Source organism: Camelina sativa, chromosome 6, assembly GCF_030686135.1.
Source record: "Camelina sativa cultivar CO46 ecotype springtype chromosome 6, ASM3068613v1".
In the NCBI taxonomy this organism is placed as follows: domain Eukaryota; kingdom Viridiplantae; phylum Streptophyta; class Magnoliopsida; order Brassicales; family Brassicaceae; genus Camelina; species Camelina sativa.
Genome location: NC_141885.1, coordinates 16,496,728 through 16,518,518, shown reverse-complemented (window position 1 = coordinate 16,518,518; position 21,791 = coordinate 16,496,728). Strand labels below are relative to the sequence as shown.

Sequence of the window (21,791 nt, the reverse complement as noted above, 5' to 3'; positions counted from 1 at the left end):
ATTAATATTAGGAATAGACATCGATAAATTAATTTTTAATATATAAATCATTATACATATGTAATTCTAAATTTATAAAAATAAGTAAATAAGAAGGAATGAAGAACTACATAAAATGACATGGTCTTAACATTATTAATTTATAGTGAAATTAATTTATCTATAATTATTATATATTAGTTTATAATAGAAATTATTAATTATTAATTTATAGATATATATTTGAATTGTTTAAATTCTTAAAAATTATGAATTGAGACAATTTAGTAAAATAACATAAGACTTTCAAATGTTATCAATTTTACGGTTTTAGAATTGAATATAAAATTCTTAAAAAAAATATTGAAAATAATTTACAAATACTATAAAAATTAATTTATTATACACATGATATACATAAATTTAAATTTATGAATAATAATATCAGCTTGTATTTTAATAGTCTATAAAGCTATCAAAATAAAAATGATGCATATCTCGTAATTCAAAACTTGAAAAAAATTAGCTCTTTTTATAACATGTTATAGAGTTATTTTATATTATTATAGTTTGAAAATACAACATAACAATTGTTTTCTAGATATGAGCTCTAGGAGAAAATTTAAAATTTTAAAGCATACATATATCAATTTTTTTATATGGAGATTTTATAAAAATTATTATCATATTATCTTATTGAATATTGTTATTTTTTACATTAGCACAAATTAGGACCAACAAAATTTATTAATTTATAGTGTTTATTAATTTATAGAAGTTTTACTGTACAATTAAAGTTTTACAAATGATATCTTAAATATTTGCTAATACAATTTCCTTTTTTTTTTGTTTGGTGGGTTTGGAGTTTGAACTCATCTTGGGGCCCGAAGGAGTTGGTGATTAAAACCCAAAACCCAGAACAAAGTAAAATAAACTTGAGATTCCATATAAAGCCTTTCATCAGTTATCCGCAGCCGCAGAGATCTCTATAAACCCTAATTTTACTTCTAATTTTTTTTGTTTTTCATCGAGATCAGAGAGTTTCTAATTTTGTCGATCAATCCATTCAAAAAACCATGTCGATCGGCGGTAAGAGAAAAGACTAATAGATCCCTATTGTTGTCATTAGTAGATCTATCGATCTGAAGTTATTATCAGTCTCCCATTTCGTAACAGCTCTATGTTTTTTTTTTGTTGGGTTTGAAGGGGTTCCGACAGCTGTGTTCTGGGACATAGTGGATTGCAAGATTCATGACGACCTCAATATAGTTGAGGTTACGCAGAACATTAAAAAGACAATCTCGGAAGTTGGTATCGACGGTACGGAAGTCGTCTCAATCAGGGCTTATGGTGAAGATGATGGCAAAGACCATGACTTTAACTCCGCAGGGGTAACTTTCACTCACTCTCCCGCAGCAGCGAGACGTGCGAGGCATAACCAGATTCTGGTTGACGTTTTGGCGTGGGCTGAAGAGAACCCTCCGCCAGCTAATCTGTTGCTTATCATGGGAGACACTACAAAGGAGTTCGAGAATGTGATTCTTTTCTTGAAATCGTTGAATTACAGGTATCTCTTGGCACACCCCTGAGAATGACGTTGATTCTCAGGATTAGCCGTGACATTTGGAAACTGATCTGTCTCTGCAAGTAGAATAAACTAATGTGTACCGGAAGTAGTGTCTGTATCGGAAGTAGTATAAAGTATAAACTAGTGTGTGTGTGTATCGGAAGTTAAATAAGCATTGTTAGGATTACGGGAGGATTAATGTCGAGATTAATGTCTTGTCTCCATAAAGGAAGGAAATGATTAGATTTCTTAATTGTTTATAACTAATATCTCTTTTTCGTCTTTAATTAAACATTAAACTGAACAACCTACGCCAACTAGTCATCAATCGGTTATATAAAAGAGAGACTATCTTGTCGATAGAACAAGTTCATAACGACGAAAGGAATAAAAATAAACTACAAATAAGAGAAAGGTATAAGATGCATTTGGCTGTTCGTGTAACACTTCCAAAAAAGAATCAACATAGAGGTAGTTTTTTTTATACAGATATACATTTTTTAGAAGAAAACAAATAACTTGTCACATTCATTTAGAAAGAACCCTCCACTCACTCTTCCTATAAGATGTAAGTCCCTCCCCTCCACTTGTTTGGTGCCATCATTATCTTCATCCCAATAATTATTCATCATCATCGTTTAATTAGATGGCGCCGGTGAAGAGGAGGGTGTTCAATACAAAGAATGAACTAGCGGTGGAGCTGGCGATATACATAGCCGATCTCTCTTCCAAATTTTGCAAAGAAAGAGGAATTTTCACTGTTGTACTATCCGGGGGTGACCTCATCTCCTGGCTCTGGTCCGTTTCAAGATTTATATACAAAATATATTATACCAATCTCAATTCTTCCCAAATATATATATATTTTTTTTGATTCGTTCAAAGGAAATTGTTAGGAGCTCCTTATATTGATTAAGTTGAGTGGTCTAAGTGGCACATATTTTGGGTCGACGAGAGGGTTTGTGCTTGGGATCATGCGGATAGCAACTATAAACTCGCTTACGACGGTTTTCTCTCCAAAGGTAAAACATGTACAAATATACGTTCCAAAAAAGGAAAATTATAATAATAATTTGGATAATAGGAAATGCCTGTTTATAAATATCAAAGCCCGAGTCTTTTGACTTTTGACTTTAGTTAGAATTAGAGCTTTAGTTCTCGAAAAACATATTTATCTCTTGAAGATTCATCTCCTTATGTGTCTTTATTTCACTGTTCTGCAAAATATCTTCTAGGTCTTGATAGCAACTGTTTGGAGAAGATCCAGATCTAGGTTTTCTTCAAAGTTTTTCAGGGATTTTCGGTCTACTCCACATGTTTACTAAGATGTCGGTTGTGATAGATAAAGCTCTGATGGCCATGTCTCTTGATGAAGATGACGAGCCTTTTATGATGCCAAATCTTCCAGAATTCTGTGCTAGTGAAAAGAATGAGCTCAGTCTTATAGGGCGTATCCTTAATCCAAATTCACAAAAGGTTTCTAATGTTGTTCTTACTATGCCAAGGAAATGGCAAAAGATTGGGAGAGTTAGAGGCTTGGCTCTCTCCAAAGAGCGTTTCCAATTTATCTTCTCAAAGGAGTATGATCTTTTGGAAATCATGGAAAAAGGCTTTCAAACGTTCAATGAATGGGGTCTCGTTCTTGACAGATGGATGGAGAAGCCTCCAAGCGATTTTCTCCAATTTGTGAAGATCTGGGTCCAGATCCGCAACATCCCGGTGAACCACTACACTGACAAAGCAATTACAGCCCTGGGTGAGCTGATTGGGCAAGTTCTTGAGGTAGTTTGTGATCCGGATAAACCGCAGAATCAAGATTTCGTCAGGGTGTTGATTAAGTTTGATGTGTCAAGACCCCTTCGGAAATCTAAGGTTATTGGCTTGCCTCATGGTCAATCGACCACCATCTACTTCCACTACGAAAGAGTGCAAAAGCGATGCTATAACTGTCAAAGATTGACGCATGAGGCAGATCTTTGCCCCATCCTGCTTTTGAGAAAACATGAATTGGAAGATAGGAAACTCTTGGGGCTCGCAGTTGAGAAACCAAAACCTGCACTGGTCCTGAAAGATTCGGACCCTCTTTTTGGAATTCTGGAGGAAAGCCAAGTTGGTATAAATCCCTTGACAGGTCGTCCCCGAATAGCTCCAGAGATTCTTGAAGGAATGAGACAGTACTTGGTTATCTCCAATGGTGAAGATAGAGCAATAAGAGAAGCACGAGTAAAGAATTCGGTTGCAAAAGCAGAGAAGGATCCCTTCACCAAGAAAGCGGTGTTACAGCTTGAACCAATTCCAATCGTCTCCCATGATCTAAACAAAAGTAAAGGTCTGGTTTTCGGCTATGAATCTGAAGATTCTTCTACCAACTCAGAGAGATTGCTTCCCAAGGGTGAGAAACTAATGGCAGGGGCCTTTCAGGCTGAAGAGACGAGAAGGAATAGAGACATTCAGTCTACATTGCAAACGAATCTGGCTCTCTCATCACATCTAGCCTCCATCTCTCCCCCAGGAAACTCTACGGTCTATAGGATAGGCCTCTCTGAGGCTGGTCCTTCCGGGGTTCCACGGAAAACCTCAAAACCAAGGAGGAGACCTTCAAAAGGTCATAAGAAAAGTTTAAGGAAAGATCTTTTACCTTCTCAAGGAGAGGTGTCACTCACAGCGGGTACAGAGGAAGGTTTTTTGGAGAAAAGAAAAGCAGAGTTTGAGCTGGATGGTGTTTCCAAGGCTGCAAAGCCGCAACCACCTGAGATGGTCCCAAAGGGGGGACCGTCCAACGCCTAATGAACTTCCTGAGTTGGAATTGCCAAGGAGTGGGGCGGCCTCATGACTTGACAATTCCGCGTCTCAAGGAGATACGGAAATCATATTTCCCGGAGATTCTGTTTTTGATGGAGACCAAAAATTGTAGAAACGTTTTAGTAGATTTGCAAGTGTGGTTGGGCTATGATAATATTTTTACGGTTGAACCAGAAGGACTCAGCGGGGGTTTAGCTCTTTTTTGGAAAAACTCTGTACATATCGACTTTAAGTTTGTAAATAAGAATCTGTTGGACCTAGAAGCTCAGGTTGGTAATGTTGCTATGTACATCTCTTGTGTTTATGGAAACCCAGTGACTGGTTCAAGGCAAGAGGTTTGGGAGAGGCTAATGCGGATAGGATCTCAGAGAACCTCCATCTGGTGTATGTTGGGGGATTTCAATGAGATTCTTCATAATGGGGAAAAACTAGGAGGTCCTCCAAGATCCAACCAGTCTTTCCAAGGTTTCGCGGACATGCTATCAATTTGTGGGATGTCGGAACTCAAGAGTAAAGGGAATAGCTTCACCTGGGGTGGCATGCGGGGAACTACTTGGGTGCAGTGCAAGCTGGATAGAAGCTTTGGAAATAAAGAATGGTTCAAGCACTTCCCGGCTTCGAATCAATCCTTCCTAGAGAAAAGAGGATCCGATCATAGACCGGTCTTCAGAGATTTCTATTCAAACCAAATGTCAAAGAGGCGATTACCCTGGCTTGGAACTCTTCTTCAGTACGACAAAGAGAAGGATCAGTCTCTGATAAGCTGAGATGTTGTAGAACGGCCTTGAGCAAGTGGAAGAAGGAAAATTCTGTCAATGCGGCGGACAAGATTTCCCATCTACAAGTTGCACTTGAATCAGAGCAATCGGCTCATCTTCCTTCTCAGAACCTGGTGTTTAAGTTGAAGAAAGATCTGATCCTAGCATACAAAGAAGAAGAGACATATTGGAGCCAAAAATCTTCAGAGAAATGGCTATTAGATGGAGATAAGAACACCAAGTACTTTCATGCATTTGTAAAAGCCAACAGGTCAAAGAATGGAATCTCTAAGCTTGTTGATGTTAATGGAAATGTTCAGAGATCAGAGGCCTCAAAAGGAGAAGTTGCTAATAGTTACTTCAAGTCTTTATTTACATCCTCTAATCCGGGTAACTTCCAGTCTCTCTTCTCTGACCTTCCTCCTCGGGTGTCTACATTGATGAATGATGGTTTAACAAAGCTGGTAAGTAAAGAAGAAATTAAGGAAGCTGTCTTTTCTATAAAACCCTCAAGCGCACCAGGCTCGGATGGAATGACAGACCTTTTCTTTCAACACTATTGGGATGTCATTGGAGAAGAGGTTACCAAGGAGATACAAGCTTTCTTCACCACTGGCTCATTTCCCAACGAATGGAACTATACTCAACTTTGCCTCATTCCAAAGATTACAAACCCAATGCACATGTCAGACCTTCGACCTATTAGCTTATGCTCAGTCCTGTACAAAATCATCTCCAACATCCTCGTTAACAGGCTGAAACCGCTTTTTGTGACATTGTATCTCCAAATCAGACGGCTTTTTGTCCCTGAGAGGTTGATCTCTGATAACATCATGCTGGCTCATGAGCTAGTCCACGGCCTCCGCACTCACCCTAAAATATAAAAGAGTTTTTTGGCCATCAAAACCGACATGTCCAAAGCTTTTGATCGGGTTGAGTGGTCGTATATCAAAGCTCTTCTAACAGCCATGGGGTTCCATTCAAAGTGGATTGGTTGGATAATGGCTTGTGTGACTTCAGTAACGTTCACGGTTCTTCTTTATGATCAAGAGCATGGTATGATAGTCCCAGAACGTGGCTTAAGACAGGGAGACCCCTTATGTCCTTTCTTATTCATCCTTTGTACTGAACGTTTAACTCACATGTTAAATAAAGCAGAATCAGAAGGCAAGATCAATGGAGTCCAATTCTCAGAAGAAGGACCATCAGTACACCACCTTCTGTTCGCCGATGACAGCTTATTTCTCTGTAAGGCGGAGGTAGAGCAATGCACTCAGCTCAATCAGATCCTAAAAGAGTATGGTGAGGCTACTGGTCAAATCATTAATCTTTCGAAATCCTCCATTACTTTTGGGAGCAAAGTGGTCGAAGATGTGAAGCTTTAGATCAAACAGGTAATAGGAATTGAGAATGAGGGAGGAGCATGATCATACCTTGGGCTACCAGAATGTTTTAGTGGCTCCAAAAAGGACATGCTAGCATATATCCACGACAGACTTAAGAATAGATTGTCAGGCTATTATGCAAGAATCTTATCACAAGGGGGCAAAGAAGTTTTGTTGAAAGCTATAGCAATGGCTATGCCAGTCTACGCGATGTCTTGCTTCAAACTCCCTAAGTCTACGTGTACTGCCTTGTCCAGTGCAATGGCCGACTTTTGGAGGCAAGCTCTAGAGCATAAAAGGAAGATCCATTGGGTAAGCTGGGAAAAGTTGTGTTTATCTAAGGAGCATGGAGGTTTGGGCTTCAGAGACATTGCAAGTTTCAACCAAGCTTTGTTAGCCAAACAAGCGTGGCGTCTTCTTCAAAACCCAAACTGCCTTTTTGCAAGGATTTTTAAGAGCCGATACTACCTGCATACTGATTTCTTAAACGCTGAAGTCGAAGATTGCCCCTCCTTTGTCTGGAAAAGTGTGCTTCATGGATCAGATCTTCTACAACAAGGCCTAAAAAGGAAAATTGGCAATGGGAAATCAATCAGAGTTTGGATGGACCAGTGGATCTTTGATGGTGAATGGAGAGCCCCTTACAGTAGACAAATACACATGAACATCTCCCTCAAGGTCAGTGACCTTATTCATCATCACTCAAATGGTTGGGACCGAGATCGTCTCGAAGACCTGTTCTATCCCCCAGATATTGATCGCATTCTGGCAATCAAACTGGTGCTAGATGAGGAAGATTTCTGGTGCTGGGAGCCAAATAAATCTGGAGATTACTCGGTTAAGTCTGGCTATGATTTAGCTCTCTCCATTAACAAAGGCCAGCTCATTGAAGAAGCCTCTCTTCAACCTTCGCTGAACCCCTTAAAAGAGAAAATTTGGTCTATCAACACGGAGCCTAAGATCAAAACTTTCCTTTGGAAAGCCTTAAGTGGAGCCCTTCCTGTTGCTGAAAGACTTATCTCAAGAGGAATGAAGATCGACAGGAGATGTTAGTTATGTGGTTTTGAGGGGGAAGATATCAATCATGTCCTCTTTACTTGTGCAATTGCGAGACAGGTTTGGGCCCTTTCTTCTTTTCCTCACCCTGAGAATGGTTTCTCACAACATTCTGTCTACGGAAACCTTGATTTCTTGCTGACCATGGGTGAGAGTTCGAGTATACAGTTAGATATCAGACAATCTTTTCCTTGGGTTTTGTGGTCTCTTTGGAAAAATAGAAACAAATTCTCCATTGAAGGGAGACAATTTGTGGCCATGGAAACAATAGGCAAAATAAGGGATAATGTCTCGGATTGGTTTTTAGCTCAACAGGTGGCTAAGGAAACTCAGACTCAGAGCACTACCCAGAACAGTGCAACAAGAAAATGATGGATAACCCCTCCCTCTACGTGGGATAAATGCAACATAGGGGTATCTTGGGATAAATCAAAAAGTTTGGTTGGAGGATCCTGGGTTGTCAGGGACGCTTCGGGATCGGTCAAACTTCACAGTCAGAGGGCTTTTGCAAACATCAATTCATGGTCGGAAGCTTATCTGGTTTGTTTTTTGTGGGCAGCTGAAAGTATGTGTAGTCATAGGTTTAATCGGATCATCTTCGCCTTAAAAGAATCGATCCTGGTCAAAGCTGTCAACAGACCAAAAGCATGGCCATCCTTTAGGTATCAAGTTTCAGAAATAAGGAAAGTACTTTCTCCTTTTTTGTTTTGGAAGGTGGTTTCGGAAACAAGAGCAACTAACAGAAGACCCTATCTCATTGCTCAAAGTGTCACCAAATCTGATCGTTGTCACTTTTATGTTCAAACGAGGTTCCCGCTTTAGCTCAAGGATATCTTTGTCAATGAGATAATGTCTCCCTCTCTTTAGTTATTAGTTCTAACCTGGGTGGTTGTATTGATTATTTTTTGTAGAACTGTCTTAGCTGTGGCTAGCACCCAATGTTTTGTATAGAAGAACCCTCTAATCTTAATATATATATCTTTCAGATGAAAAAAAAAAAAATACCACAGCCCGAGAGATTCATTGAAGTTCACACGTTGAATTGTCAGGTGTTTTTTGAGTTGTGTTCGATGAATGGATAGATAGGGTTGATCCATCGAGGGTGAAACCTTTACAAACAAACCAAATAAGTGCAAATATAAACTGTGAAACAACTAAAGAAGTGTTGTAAACAACTTATATGAGACACCATGATTGTGTCCACACAATGAAAGACACGAGTAGACAAAAGCGAAAACACGAATCTAATTCACATGATCGATGGATCACATTTATACATATCTAAGTAATAGTTTAATTCACAAATACATGACTCAACACTCAACAGATAAGTAACATGCCCTTTTGGTATCTTCTTCTTTTGTTTTTGTTTTCCCTACAAACTCTTATATAGTTTATTTATATTATTTGATTAGCATATGCCTAACATTAATATCTAAATTTCCGACAACAAATAATCTTAGATGGTTGCAATTGCAACTGGATAATATTCTTACATATAGTTTTGTTATATAATGATTATTCGCAGTAAAATTTAACTCTATCTCAAATATTTTATTTGACCTTTATCAATTGAATATCTATCTTTCGCGAATGTTAGTTTATAGAGTAACTCTCACGAATGATGATGTAATGTATGGCTTCATTAAAAAGTAGTAGTTTCTCAGTATTATCTTGCTTAATAAAGAAAATTCGTTAGTTAGTTTTTTTTTTTTTTCAACCAAACATTAATCAAATTAAAAGATAACTCCAAGGTTTGTTGCCCAAATCGGAGGAAAAGAGTTTACAAATGAATTTTCAGAAAATAAAGTTCTTGACGAACGGGCAAGGTAATCTGCCCTAATGTTGAACTCTCGTGAGATCCTGGTCAGGCAGAAGGAAGAGAAAGAATTTCTGAGCAAAAATAACTCTTCTAACAGATTCGAGAAAGCGGGCCAATCATCAGGCGTCTGCACCATCGCTACTAGTTCTGCACAATCCGTCTCGAAGTTCTGACAGACAACTCTAGCCACCAACAGTGACTCCATGGCCCAGATCAAAGCTTGTAACTCTGCGTGTAAAGATGTAGGACCGCGTCTATGATTCCGTGCGCCGAGAAGAAGCGTCGAATCTTCACCACTACAACACCACAAGCCCAGACCCTGAAAAGGGTCTGAACCTTTCCATGAACCATCAATCTGACACCGGGAAAATGACCCCCTATCCTCCAACAACGGCGGGGGATGCAGATAGCTCCCCGAATAAGATTTGGCCTCCTCCCACAACAATTTATCATTAGTCGCTTGATTTAAGATATCCATCAGCTCGACCGCTAAACCCTGGAATAATTTTTTATTCCGATCTTTCCATAGTGACCAAAGAATCCAAGGAAGACTAGAAACTATATCATTATCCCCCAATTGGGGAGCCGCCCGCCAGAAAATAAAATCTAAATTTGCATAGATTGAACCATATAGGAAACCGTCCGGAACTAACAATACCGGGGACAACGCCCAAACATCTCGCGAACAAGGGCACTCAAAAAGAGCGTGATTTATAGTTTCTGTTGCAAACGCACACCGTTTGCACAGAGGATCACACCGAACACCCTGTGCACAAGCCGTTCTAACACTAGGAGAGAACCCGAGGCAACCTGCCAGAAGAAATGTTGAACCTTCGGTGGAACATTAAGTTTCCACGATTGGGCCCTGAGGGCCATACATGTCGGCCCGTATTCAACTTTCGCCATTAAATCTCGGGCTAGCCGATATCCGGATTTAACCGTATACTTCCCTGACTTAGTAAAGTGCCATACTAACCTATCCGGTTTCATGACTTTGCTGACCGCCATACTCCGAATGATCGCTATATCTCCTGGGTCCATAAACTCCTCCACGGTAGGAAGATGCCAATCCTTCGTAACAGGATTAATTAAGTGGTTAACCATCAAACTTGGTAGCCAGAGTCTTCCCCGACCGTTTGCTGGACGTGGTCGAATATCTGGTATCCATGGGTCTCGCCAAACTGAGATAGAACAACCCGAACCTACCGCCCACCGCGCTCCCTGCTCTACTAGTTCCTTAGTTGAATAAATACTCTGCCATGCGAAGGAGGGGTTATATGATTTTGTGGCCAAAAGAGGATGTTTATTCCTAAAATAACGCCCTTTTAGTACCCGAGCCATTAATGACGTCGGATAGTGAATTAACCGCCAATACTGTTTTGCTAGTATGGCATCGTTAAATTGTTCCAGAGCTCTGAAACCTAGACCCCCTTCACACTTATCTTTGTATAATTTATCCCAAGCCACCCAATGTAGACTTCGGGCCTTATCATTGGACTTCCACCAAAAAATGGAAATAGTACTCGTTAGTTTAGACGTTAACTCCTGCGACAATTTATAGCATGACATCACATGAGTAGGAAGTGTCAACGCCACCGATTTAATCATAATCTTGTTAGTTAGTTTAAGCATATTCGTTCTTTTTTTTATAATTAAATTAAAAAATATATACACATATTTTTTGGCGACGGTAGTAATTTGTTTTTTCCTGTTAACAGTATTAGTAATAGTTGTAACCATAGTGTATTCAGACGAAGCAATTGATAAAGTATTGTATATGGAAAACGATACTTTACTTTCCCTTTTTGTAAAGCAACGAATCTATCTTTGGTATGTTATCTTTTCCCACCAAACTAACATATCCACAACATTGAATTCACCAATCCCCAATATTTCGAATTTAACTAGACATTGTCTTACATGTGATTATTACCATGTGTTTTAAATTTGTTCAACATCAGATATTCATCAGCACAAAATAATTTTTCTTTGATTCCTACCAAAAATGAAAGAAAATATGAATTTTGTTAGAAAAAAATATTGTCATGGCCGGTGATTCAAAATAAATAAACAAATAACATAAGAAAAAGTATCAACCAGGTCAGGTGCTACTTTTGTTAAAAGGAACCATCGTTACAATAATTGAAACAATTTGTGCAGATTCATGACTCCACTCTAGAAGATAATGATATAATTTAAGAACATATCAACATCCATTTGCCGGTTGGATGACGTACGGAGATATATAATGAAGTCCTATATTATACAAATAATAGAAGATGGTCGAAGAGGTCAGACGTATATTAGATCAATAATTAAATTTATTAGTTTTCTAGTTTCGGTTTTAGTCATTTCAATTTGGTTTAACCAAAAGATCTTTATCTTCTAGTAATAGCTAATCGCACTACACATCATCAATTACAAGTTTTATAGGGGTATGGACCGTATGGTATGTGATAGTAACTTCATGACAATCACATTTGCTTTCTTACCTTTGAAATATTTTGTCAGACAAATATGATACATGCGACTGCTTTTGTTGACCAGAATAATTTTTGTTTATTTGGAAAGAGGTATGTATTGTTTTGCTCATTTTTTGTTTTGCTTTATGTTTCTTATTATTATCGTCCATTGATTTTTTTGGAAGAAAAGAATCCTCTATTTTTTTCTTCATTTTTGATGTAAGAAAACCACAAGTAAATATGGATCAACAGAATCAATCCGATCCAAAGTAAATTAAAAACTAATATAGAAGCCTGTTTAAAATTATCAATACATTTAATTAAATGCTTGCCTATATCAAAATAAATAATTAGTGGCACTAATTCGAAAACTTTATTCTACGTTCAGTCGTTAAAGTCAATTTGGGTACAATAATACTTCAAGAATCCACATAGAAAAAAAAAATAACAAACTGAAAACAAAATCAGAAACCGGATCCAACATTTCTACGTATAGGTATATACCCGAACAGTGGAATAATTTGTGATACTTTGCATCTGGGATATTCCCAAAACCTAATACAAGTGGTTAACGAGTCATATCATATCATTGAATTTGAGCTCAATAAATAAATCCTTCCTTTGCATTTGATACTGTATATAATAGCGTAATCGAACCGTTTGATATATATACTAGGTTGGTATCCGTGCTATGCCGCGAGATTTGTTTTTTTATTTTATTTTTGTTATATTTGTTTGTTTTGTTTTTTTTCGATTTCATAAGTTAATATGTTATTTGGAATCAATTCATAAGTTTTTAATAATTTCAATAGTATTTTTTTTGTAATTTACATCATCATATAATACTTGAGTTGAGTTTTTTATTTCATAAATTTAGTTTTTGAATATATTTTAAATTTATTACCAAATAAGTTTAGGGATTATAAACCATTAATTCTTGATTTGTTTCTCACTCACAAACCCTCTAGAAGAGCAAGAGAGATTACTCTTTGATGTCTACATTGTAAATTTTCTTGATAGATCTCTTAGAGTACTTTAGGTTTAGGCACTTCAACCTTCGTTTACAACATATTTATACTTGTTCTTATCTTAACCTAACACCTAAACTAAAAAAATCCATTTAATCACTTGAAAAATTTAGGATCAAGTTGGAAGCTTATCCATCACTTGACAAGCTTATGATTAAAATTTTCAAGCTATATATGTTAATCTAGCAACATCCTAAAGAAAAAATAGAAAAATAAATCAAATTTTTACATTTTTTTAACAACAAATTTTTACATTCTTACATGTAAAATATGACAAACAGCGGGATACTATTTTGAATATTTTGTAGTATAAATATAATTTGTAAATCATATAATTATTTTTAGAATTTGATGAGTTATCTTTACTTGTAATTTTTACTTCTTGAATTATTATTATTTTATTTATTTATCTAGTTTAATTTAGTATAATTATTTTATCGGTTGCCAACTAAAATGTCATTATGTCGTTCTAAAGTTGAGTGTCATGCAATATCGACATCATAATATGCATCTAACTCAAACCGAATGTGGTGAATGATGTACCGTTGGAATTTTTAATGATGTTTGCAATGGTTGTTTCAACTACAAGTTTGTTGACTAACGAAAAATATTTTTATTACACATGTTTTATGGTCTATTATTGTAATATTTTTATTACACATATGTGTTTTTACTACAATAATGGCCCAATGACCTTTTTTCTTTATTTATTCTCTTTTATCAGATATAGTTTTTTAATTGGTTTAGAAATTTTAGCTGTATTTATTCAAATGTTTTTATTGGCTATTGATTTTAACTGATGTGTCAACATCAACTTGAATGTTAAAGTTGATGTGTCATGTTTTGGTGAAAAACGTACAAGTTTTATTGTATTGATAATAGGTATCTAATACTTAGGGCAGCATTGCATTAACTGTTTCAATTCAATAAGACAAATTATAACCAAAAACAGGAGACACATAAAAGCAAAACAAAAAAATTAATTGAAAAGATAAGAAATTGAAATAGCTAATTATTAATCATAGCGTAGAACCAATTTCATCATTGTTGTCTAGAGATATTTCATGATTACGGATTCTTTAATCTACATTGTATTGAGTCTTTGTTCGGTTAGTTGTATTATACAAACACACAACATATCTTAACAAAACTGTTTTTTTTTCTTTTTTCAAAAAAAAGAAAAGAAAAAAGAAATATTAACAAAACTGTTCATGTACCTTGATTCATAAACAACAATAACATAATTTATACTAAGAAACAAAAATTTATGTTTTAATAACGAATCCCATGTGCTTGATTTTGGTCGGTTGATGAAAACATGGGAATGATTTCATCTCATTCGTTGGGAAACCATTATCTCAAGATCTTTTACAATCTACCACCAAATTTTTGTTTTATTCTTGTACTCATACTTAACTAATACAACTAGTTTACAATTTAGGTTAATTACACACCATCTATTACAAAATATAAGATGTTTGAATTAAAAACACACAAATTTTTAAAGTATTTATTTTTGAAAAATGTCAACTAATCAAATAAAATTACGTAATAAAAATCTTTATTAAATATTAAAATAATATATAATAATTTATATACCGAAACTTGGAAACATCTTATAATATATATATATATATATATAAGTTTTTCTAAACATCTTATTATTTTTTCATGTTTATATAAAAAATAATTTATGTGTTTCTGGAAAAAAAAGATAGTATGAAACACATAAAGTTTTTCCAAAAATAACAAGATGTTATAACTTATAAAGTTATAAAATGTTTGACCAGAAAACACATTTTATAGTATGAAACACATAAAGTACATTTCTTTCTAAAAACATGAAAAAAATAATTTAATAACAGAAAATAGCTTATAGTTCTTAATTTCTTATTGATATTGATGAAATGATAAAATAAATAATTTACAACAAAATTTACAAAATAATCATCATATGGATTATGGAATAAACTTGTAAAAGATAAAAGTACAAGGGTTAAAACATAAACAAATAAAAGAATCAGGGATAAAAACAAAATACTAAAGAAAGAAAAGGAGTTAAAATATATAAATGAAAGGTTTCAGAGTTCGTGAGAGAGAAACTAAAAAAAAGTCACCACCACCATTAAGCTCTCTCTCTCTCTCTCTCTCTCTCTCTCATCAGTCGCATTACTCTTTCAAGACTTTTTTTTTTCCCCTCATTTAGATTCTTATAGAGAAAGAGAGATGAGAGAGATTTACAAGTAAGCCCACGTTTCTCTATTCTATAGAGACAAACAGCAAAAAGTAAACGAGACGGAGACGAAGACGAAGCAAGTTGTGTAAGAAGAAGACGGACGGCGGTATAAAGAGGTTTTTTAAATTCAATTTTTACTTGATCGGGTCTTCGTCGGAGAGGAGAGGTATTGTTGGCTGCGGCGGCGGCGGAGATTTGAAGTTGTCGTCTGTTTCAAGTTATTGGTTGCTTTTTGAGTTAGATTGGAGGAAACCGTTTGATTAGGTTTTTGAATTCGTGTGGGAGAGGAGGAGGAAGAGAGGATTGGGGGAATATATATATATATATATATATAGATGAAAGCTCTGAGAAGGATTCAAACGACGTCGTCGTCTTCTAATCCTTCATCGCCATTATCATCTCCTCCTGCTTCTTCTTCTTCGTGGATCCATTTACGTTCTGCTCTCTTCGTTGTTGCTTCTTCATCTCCTGCTTCTTGCTCTTCTTCTTCTTCTGATCGGTTAGTCTCTTTTTTTTTTTTTTTTTTTTTGATTTTTATAGAATTAGATCTCGAATACATTGCCTTGCAATTGACTTTGTTAGACTTCATCTCCTCCTTCAGATAGATAGATTTGATTCCTTAATCATCGACGATTACATTGATTTAATAATGTTTCAATTTTGCTGTTTTAGATGATTGTGAATATTTTTAAGTATTAATTCATAATAACTCCATGGCTATTTCTGGATAATTCTTTTTTTTTTTTTTCCAATTATTCTTGAGAAACTAGTAGGCACATTGTATAACCTTTTTGTTTCACAATCAGGCAACGTCTTAAATCACCATGGTCCCGGAGGAAAAGGAAGAAGCCACTCAGAGCTCAGCAGTGGAAGAGATTCTTTAATCCTGACGGTAGACTTCGGAATGGAGGAGTGGATTTATTGAAGAAAGTTCGAAGTAGAGTGAGTCTCACAGCTCCATGGACTCCTCCAGTTCACTGTCACAACCGTTTGTGTGTTGTTGATTTTAAAGAATGTTTATTTTTTCCTTGTAGGGTATTGAGCCGAGCATTCGGCTGGAAGTGTGGCCATTCCTTCTTGGAGTGTAAGTATACTGTCAACTCAAGAACTCTATTATTAGGTGAATGTTATTGCAACAATCGCTTCTATAGAAGAGTAGTTGTTTAGTTAGGGAAGCTAGCTCTTTTGCCTCTTTTTTTTTACGTTTGCTGATTTACGTTTTTGCAAAACAGGTACGGTTTTAATAGTTCGAAAGAAGAGAGGGTTACTATAAGAAACCGGAGAAGGTGAGAGACTGGTTGAATTACCACATGGGAAAGTTTTGTACTTTGAACTCTTTTTTTCTATTCTCTAGCTCATCTGTTTTTGAATTTTTTACAAAATGTAGAAAGGAGTATGAGAGACTACGCAGGCAGTGCAAACGGCTTCAAAAACACAATAATGGGAATCTTAAGTTAAACAGGGGGAGTGACGCTATCCAAGATGATTACGATTGGCCTCAAGTGCAAGACACTGATAGTTCATGTTCTGATGAAGTTGTCAGTGCCCGCGAGTCTCTCTCAAGTGACGAAGGCATCACTGAAGATATCGGGTACATGAGTGAAGTTTCTTGTACAGTTGAGAGAGACGGCAGTAGTTCAAGACGAATCACCAATGCTACTATCTCTACACTCAATTCCGAGTCATCAGATTCAGATTCTTCAGATGAGAGTGAAGTGGTACAGGTCTTTCACTCTTCCGATACTCCAGATGTGAGTAGTACCTATCCAGCCAACTCAACTATCCCCAGGACAGAAGAGGATTTTGTGACGTGGCAGCGTATCATTCGTTTAGATGCCGTGCGTGCTAACTCAGAGTGGACCCCTTATTCTCCATCCCAGGCAGTTATATCAGAGGACAGAGCATGTCGTGCCGCTGAAGCAGTTGGGTTAAAAGATTACAATCACTTGGAACCGTACAAAATATTTCAAGCTGCACGGTTAGTTGCTGTTCTTGAAGCTTATGCTTTGTATGACCCTGACATTGGGTATTGCCAAGGAATGAGTGATCTTCTCTCTCCTATACTCTCTGTAATCCCTGATGACCATGAAGTGTTTTGGTGCTTCGTCGGGTTTATGAAGAAAGCTCGTCACAATTTCAGACTGGACGAGGTTGGAATCAGAAGACAGCTCAACATAGTCTCAAAGATAATCAAATCCAAAGACTCTCAGCTTTACAGGCACCTAGAGAAACTCCAAGCTGAAGACTGTTTCTTTGTGTACAGAATGGTTGTAGTGATGTTCAGACGAGAGCTAACACTCGATCAGACACTTTGTCTATGGGAAGTGATGTGGGCAGATCAAGCAGCAATCAGAGCCGGGATGGGGAAATCTGCCTGGAGCAGGATAAGGCAGCGTGCACCTCCAACGGATGATTTGGTGCTCTATGCTATAGCGGCCTCGGTGTTGCAAAGAAGGAAACTTATAATAGAGAAATATAACAGCATGGATGAGATTCTAAGGGAGTGTCATAGTATGGCAGGACAATTAGATGTGTGGAAGCTCCTCGATGATGCACATGACCTCGTCGTTACTCTACACACCAAGATTGAACATTCGTTCTCATAAATTTTGATCTCGCGTTCTTTCCTGCGACTTGTCTAAAATGGATTCTTGATGAACTCCCTGGTTCCGTGCAGGCCCGAATTGGGCCATGAACTCTCTTATCCGTGAATCCTGGCCGATTGAAATGAGGCTAGAGATTGGAAGGAGTTGTTCTGGTGAAGAGAGAGGGGGTGTGTGATTTAATTAAAATAAATGTATGTGTGTGTTGTGAAGACTGTGAAAAAAGGTTGAGGGTTTTGCTAAATCCCACAGGGAAAGATTTCTTTTACTTGAAAAAATATATGCATATGGAAACAAAGCTGTGCAAAGATGATGATGATTTCAGAAGAATGTGTGTGTTTCTGTTTCCATGAGTCGCCGGGGTATTAAACCGGAGAGGGCAGAGGAGAATCTTACTCCCGGTCAAAGAAAAATATGTACTGTTGTATGGTTTAATGGAAAAAGGCATGTTGAGTTGACCGTAATTTGTAATTACTCTTGTGATGACATCTTTACTTCTAAGCAGCCAGTAAGGAACAGTAGTAGGCCTAGAGACATTAGGTAAATCGCTCGATTTCGTTTAGGTTAGTTGGGATATAGTAATGTATATAGGTTTGTAGATTTTATAAATTCTATTGTCACTTATCAAACCATCGAACCCTAAAAGCTTTTAGGACTATGTTCGGAAAAGTATACTTTTTTTGGCTTTTTCTATGTCATGGTCATCAACGACAAGTCCTTACTTGTGTGCTGCTTCATGTTCTTTCCTTTTTGTTTGCTCGTACATGTAAAATCTACTGCCGCCTTTATTCCTCATATATCTATTGAGATGTTGTAGTTCTTTGTCTTCCATGAACATGTGCTGATGTGCAAGATCACCCTCTTACAATATGTTTTTTCTTCAGTTTACATTGGTCGCTGATGTTTTCATGCTTTGCTTTGCTTTTGATTTCGTCCATTCAACTAAATATGTTTCTTTTTAGCAAAAAGAAAACAAATGTTTCTTGTTGCTATGCTGTTTTAGCAAGTGTCGCGAAGAACTTGATGGATAAGAGTGACTTAAGAGAATACTTTTCCTATTTTATCAATTTCTTGTTGATGATATTTACATCTTTACTTTTTTTTGTGATTTATTAATTATTGCAAATTATGAATCTGGAACCCCAAACTTACCGGTGTAAAAACATTAATTAAACCTTTGCCAATCATTGGGTCAATGGAGTTTCCACATTTACATCGTTACTTATAAATACTTTTACAATCCGATTATTAATTTCATAGTTTTTTTATTTTTTCTCAAAGGCCTCAACAACAAATAATGATGTAGGCTCTTCCTCTTGGGAAGACCTTAAGCTACCTTCTTTAAAGTGCAATGGAAGTCAGTAGCTTAGGCCACACACCTTAATGATCATGTGTTGACCCCGTCCAGGTAAGTTATTATTTTCATAGTTACCAATTGAATCGAATATATATATATATATATATATTCCTCATTAGGAATGTTTAACTCCAATATTTGAAACTCGTCTTAAACTCCAATATATATTCCTCATTAGGAATGTTTAACTCCAATAGATTGTATTTGAAACTCGTCTTAAAAATTTTATGTAAAAAAATGAACTAGATTAGTAGATTTTGGTTCTAAATGAGTTTTAAAACACTTTCTAAATTACGAGTACTTGATTAAAACTCGAAAAGAAGCTAAAAGGATACTAAAATAATTCATATTAAGTTTAACTTTGTTTTGATTAAGCTCTTCAAGAAACCAGCTTTTTGGGTTTATATATAGATTCCCGATCCAAGAGGCTTCGCTTTTTCTCATGTCATGGCTCATGGCTTACCGTTTATCTCTCTTGTGGATATTTTTTTTATATGTTTTTTTGGGATCTGAAAAGGGTCATGCATTTTTACGCTCTGGCGTAAGCAGTCTCTCCCACGCTCCACGCATAGCCGGACAATAACGCAAGATATGAATAATTGCCTCCCATCCGCCTTTACAAACCTGACAGATAGCAGAGTCACACAAGTTTTACTTTTAGTTTTGTATTTTTTTTTAAATAATTTTTTCTTTTTGATTTGGAGATTTTATTTTTTGCAAAATTTTGAATGGTAATTTGATTTTTTAATCTATTAGGAAAAAAGTAAAAACAAAAGGAAAAAAAAAACCCACAAAATGTGATTTTTGGATTTTATGAAGAAATTGCCAAAATTCACCAAAATCTAGTTTTTTTTAATAATTTTCAGGAAACCTATTTTTTTTTATATAATCGCGAATAACTAAAAAACTGGAATTTGCCGAATTAAAAGATAAAAAACGATGCAAAATCTGATGACATTCAAGCCCTTAATGGTACAAGATTTAGATATTCAATAACATTCATGGTAGGAGAACATGTTATCTTAAATCGAGAACCAAAGAGTCTGAAAAACCAGTTTCAAGAAGAGTATGGAAAACTTTATCAAAGAAACTAACGAACTATGGCCTTGAATGTCAAGATATTTTGAACCAATTTAGGCATTTGATTGAGCAAAAACTAGTCAATTAACCATTCTTGATTCTAAGAAAAGTAGATTTCCTAAAAATTAGGAAAACCTGATTTTAAGAGATTTTGGTTATTTGTTCATAGAATCCAAAAACCAAATTTTATGGGTTTCTTAAAAGGTTTAAGTGACATTTTTTATATAAAAATTAATCCTAAAAGAGTAACTAAAACTTAAAATATAATAACTTTTTTTTTAAAAGTATATAATTATATAAAAACCCAAAAACTAAACAAATTACCATTGAAAATTTTGCAAAACCTAAATAATACACCAAAAATCAAAAACTATAAAAATCAAAAACCAAAAGCCAAAAACCAAAACCTAAAAATCAAAAATCATATCACGCAATATGGTTATTTCATGAGTGCATTTTTGATAAAGCCGTTTAAGCTCTTCAAGAAACCAGCTTTTCGGGTTATATATAGATTCCCGATCCAAGAAGCTTCGCTTTTTCTCATGTCATGGCTCATGGCTTACCGTTTATCTCTCTTGTGGATATTTTTTTTATATGTTTTTTTGGGATCTGAAAAGGGTCATGCATTTTTTTATATCTTATGTAAGAAAACCAAAGATATGAGCTAAGGATGTGAGAATCTAGACATTCTAAATTAAGTACATATTGGATAAGCAGAAATCTGAAAGATATCTAAAATCTCCACCTATTATTTTGTCTTTTTTTGGTTAATTATATTACCCAATATGGCCATTTTATTTTATATAAAATGAATATTTGAATATGGATAATATATATATATATATATATGTATATATATATTCCTTAGCTATGTTCATTTTTATGTTTTCAGCATTACGACTTGTTTTCACTTTCATTTTCACTTTATAAGTTATAATTTTTGTTTTCACTTATTGAACCATCATACCTTAAAAGTTTTTACTACCATGTTCCTGAGCGTAAATCTTTCTCTATCTTATGGTAGTCAACCATGAGGTTTACTTTTGTGCCACTTCATGTTCCATCATTTTTTTTTCTTTTTTGTTTTACATGTAAATTTAACATCACTAGATTTTAATCCGCGGTACACCGCGGAAAGATACATTTAAACTAAAATATGAAAATTATAAGCTGCATTTTTTTGTTAATTTTTGTTTAATTTATTTAGTGTTTAAAATTGTATAAGTGTATTTTGATAGTTAATATTAGGATTTAACCCGTAGTATACAGAGAAATAATTTATTTTTACATAATCATAATTTAATCAAGTTAATTAAATATGTCTAATATTTTAATATTGATAAATACTTTTAATGAATAATTTTGTACTACCAAAATAATGATATTTCAAATTTATATTAATACTAATCCAAACCCGTGAAGCTATATAACCCCGTGAATTTGAATGATAGACCAAAAATAAAATAAGAAGTATTGTACCGAGAGAAAAGTAAACAAAAAGAGGGGGAGAGACATTTATAAAACATAAAAACTTTAAAAAAGTCAGCTATTTTAGACTGTTTTCCATCAGCAAAAGAACATAGAGGTCACAATCTTTCAGCTGTGGCATGGGATGATGGGAGGCATAGGAACTGCTCCAGATTTGGTGATCACTCC

At 35.4% G+C, this 21,791-nt stretch overlaps 5 protein-coding genes, 1 long non-coding RNA gene and 2 pseudogenes across 7 annotated transcripts; 5 read left to right on the top strand and 3 right to left on the bottom strand.

Annotated features, from left to right (window-relative positions):
• The first annotated feature begins 827 nt into the window (after window positions 1–827).
• Window positions 828–1,813, top strand: LOC104791161 (uncharacterized). The gene is made up of 2 exons (XM_010516984.3): window positions 828–1,068; window positions 1,186–1,813. Exons 1-2 carry the CDS (start codon window positions 1,056–1,058, stop codon window positions 1,566–1,568), a joined length of 396 nt encoding a protein of 131 aa, XP_010515286.1. The 5' UTR covers window positions 828–1,055; the 3' UTR covers window positions 1,569–1,813.
• A 186-nt stretch (window positions 1,814–1,999) lies between these two features.
• On the top strand, window positions 2,000–2,672 carry LOC104791160 (uncharacterized). The gene is made up of 3 exons (XR_015559110.1): window positions 2,000–2,114; window positions 2,193–2,344; window positions 2,432–2,672. It is a non-coding gene; the product is annotated as an uncharacterized LOC104791160 (long non-coding RNA).
• A 200-nt stretch (window positions 2,673–2,872) lies between these two features.
• On the top strand, window positions 2,873–4,333 carry LOC147942677 (uncharacterized). The gene has a single exon (XM_087456155.1). It carries the CDS (start codon window positions 2,873–2,875, stop codon window positions 4,331–4,333), a length of 1,461 nt encoding a protein of 486 aa, XP_087312281.1.
• On the top strand, window positions 4,331–8,582 carry LOC109133329 (uncharacterized; annotated as a pseudogene).
• Window positions 8,583–9,283: 701 nt separating this feature from the next.
• Window positions 9,284–9,847, bottom strand: LOC147942676 (uncharacterized). Its single transcript, XM_087456154.1, has one exon. The coding sequence runs from the start codon at window positions 9,845–9,847 to the stop codon at window positions 9,284–9,286; it is 564 nt and encodes a 187-aa protein (XP_087312280.1).
• Window positions 9,848–10,080: 233 nt separating this feature from the next.
• LOC147942675 (uncharacterized) lies at window positions 10,081–10,710 on the bottom strand. Its single transcript, XM_087456153.1, has one exon. It carries the CDS (start codon window positions 10,708–10,710, stop codon window positions 10,081–10,083), a length of 630 nt encoding a protein of 209 aa, XP_087312279.1.
• Window positions 10,711–14,941: 4,231 nt separating this feature from the next.
• On the top strand, window positions 14,942–17,996 carry LOC104791159 (rab GTPase-activating protein 22). 2 transcript variants are annotated; one of them, XM_010516977.2, is made up of 5 exons: window positions 14,942–15,594; window positions 15,902–16,037; window positions 16,130–16,179; window positions 16,328–16,381; window positions 16,483–17,996. In XM_010516977.2, the coding sequence occupies exons 1-5, from the start codon at window positions 15,431–15,433 to the stop codon at window positions 17,699–17,701; spliced, it is 1,623 nt and encodes a 540-aa protein (XP_010515279.1). In that variant the 5' UTR covers window positions 14,942–15,430; the 3' UTR covers window positions 17,702–17,996. The 2 variants fall into 2 exon arrangements, with proteins under 2 accessions (XP_010515279.1, XP_087309265.1); XM_087453139.1 differs by having other exon boundaries at window positions 14,950–15,594; window positions 16,130–16,215.
• A 980-nt stretch (window positions 17,997–18,976) lies between these two features.
• On the bottom strand, window positions 18,977–19,114 carry LOC147942674 (U1 spliceosomal RNA; annotated as a pseudogene).
• Window positions 19,115–21,791: the final 2,677 nt, after the last annotated feature.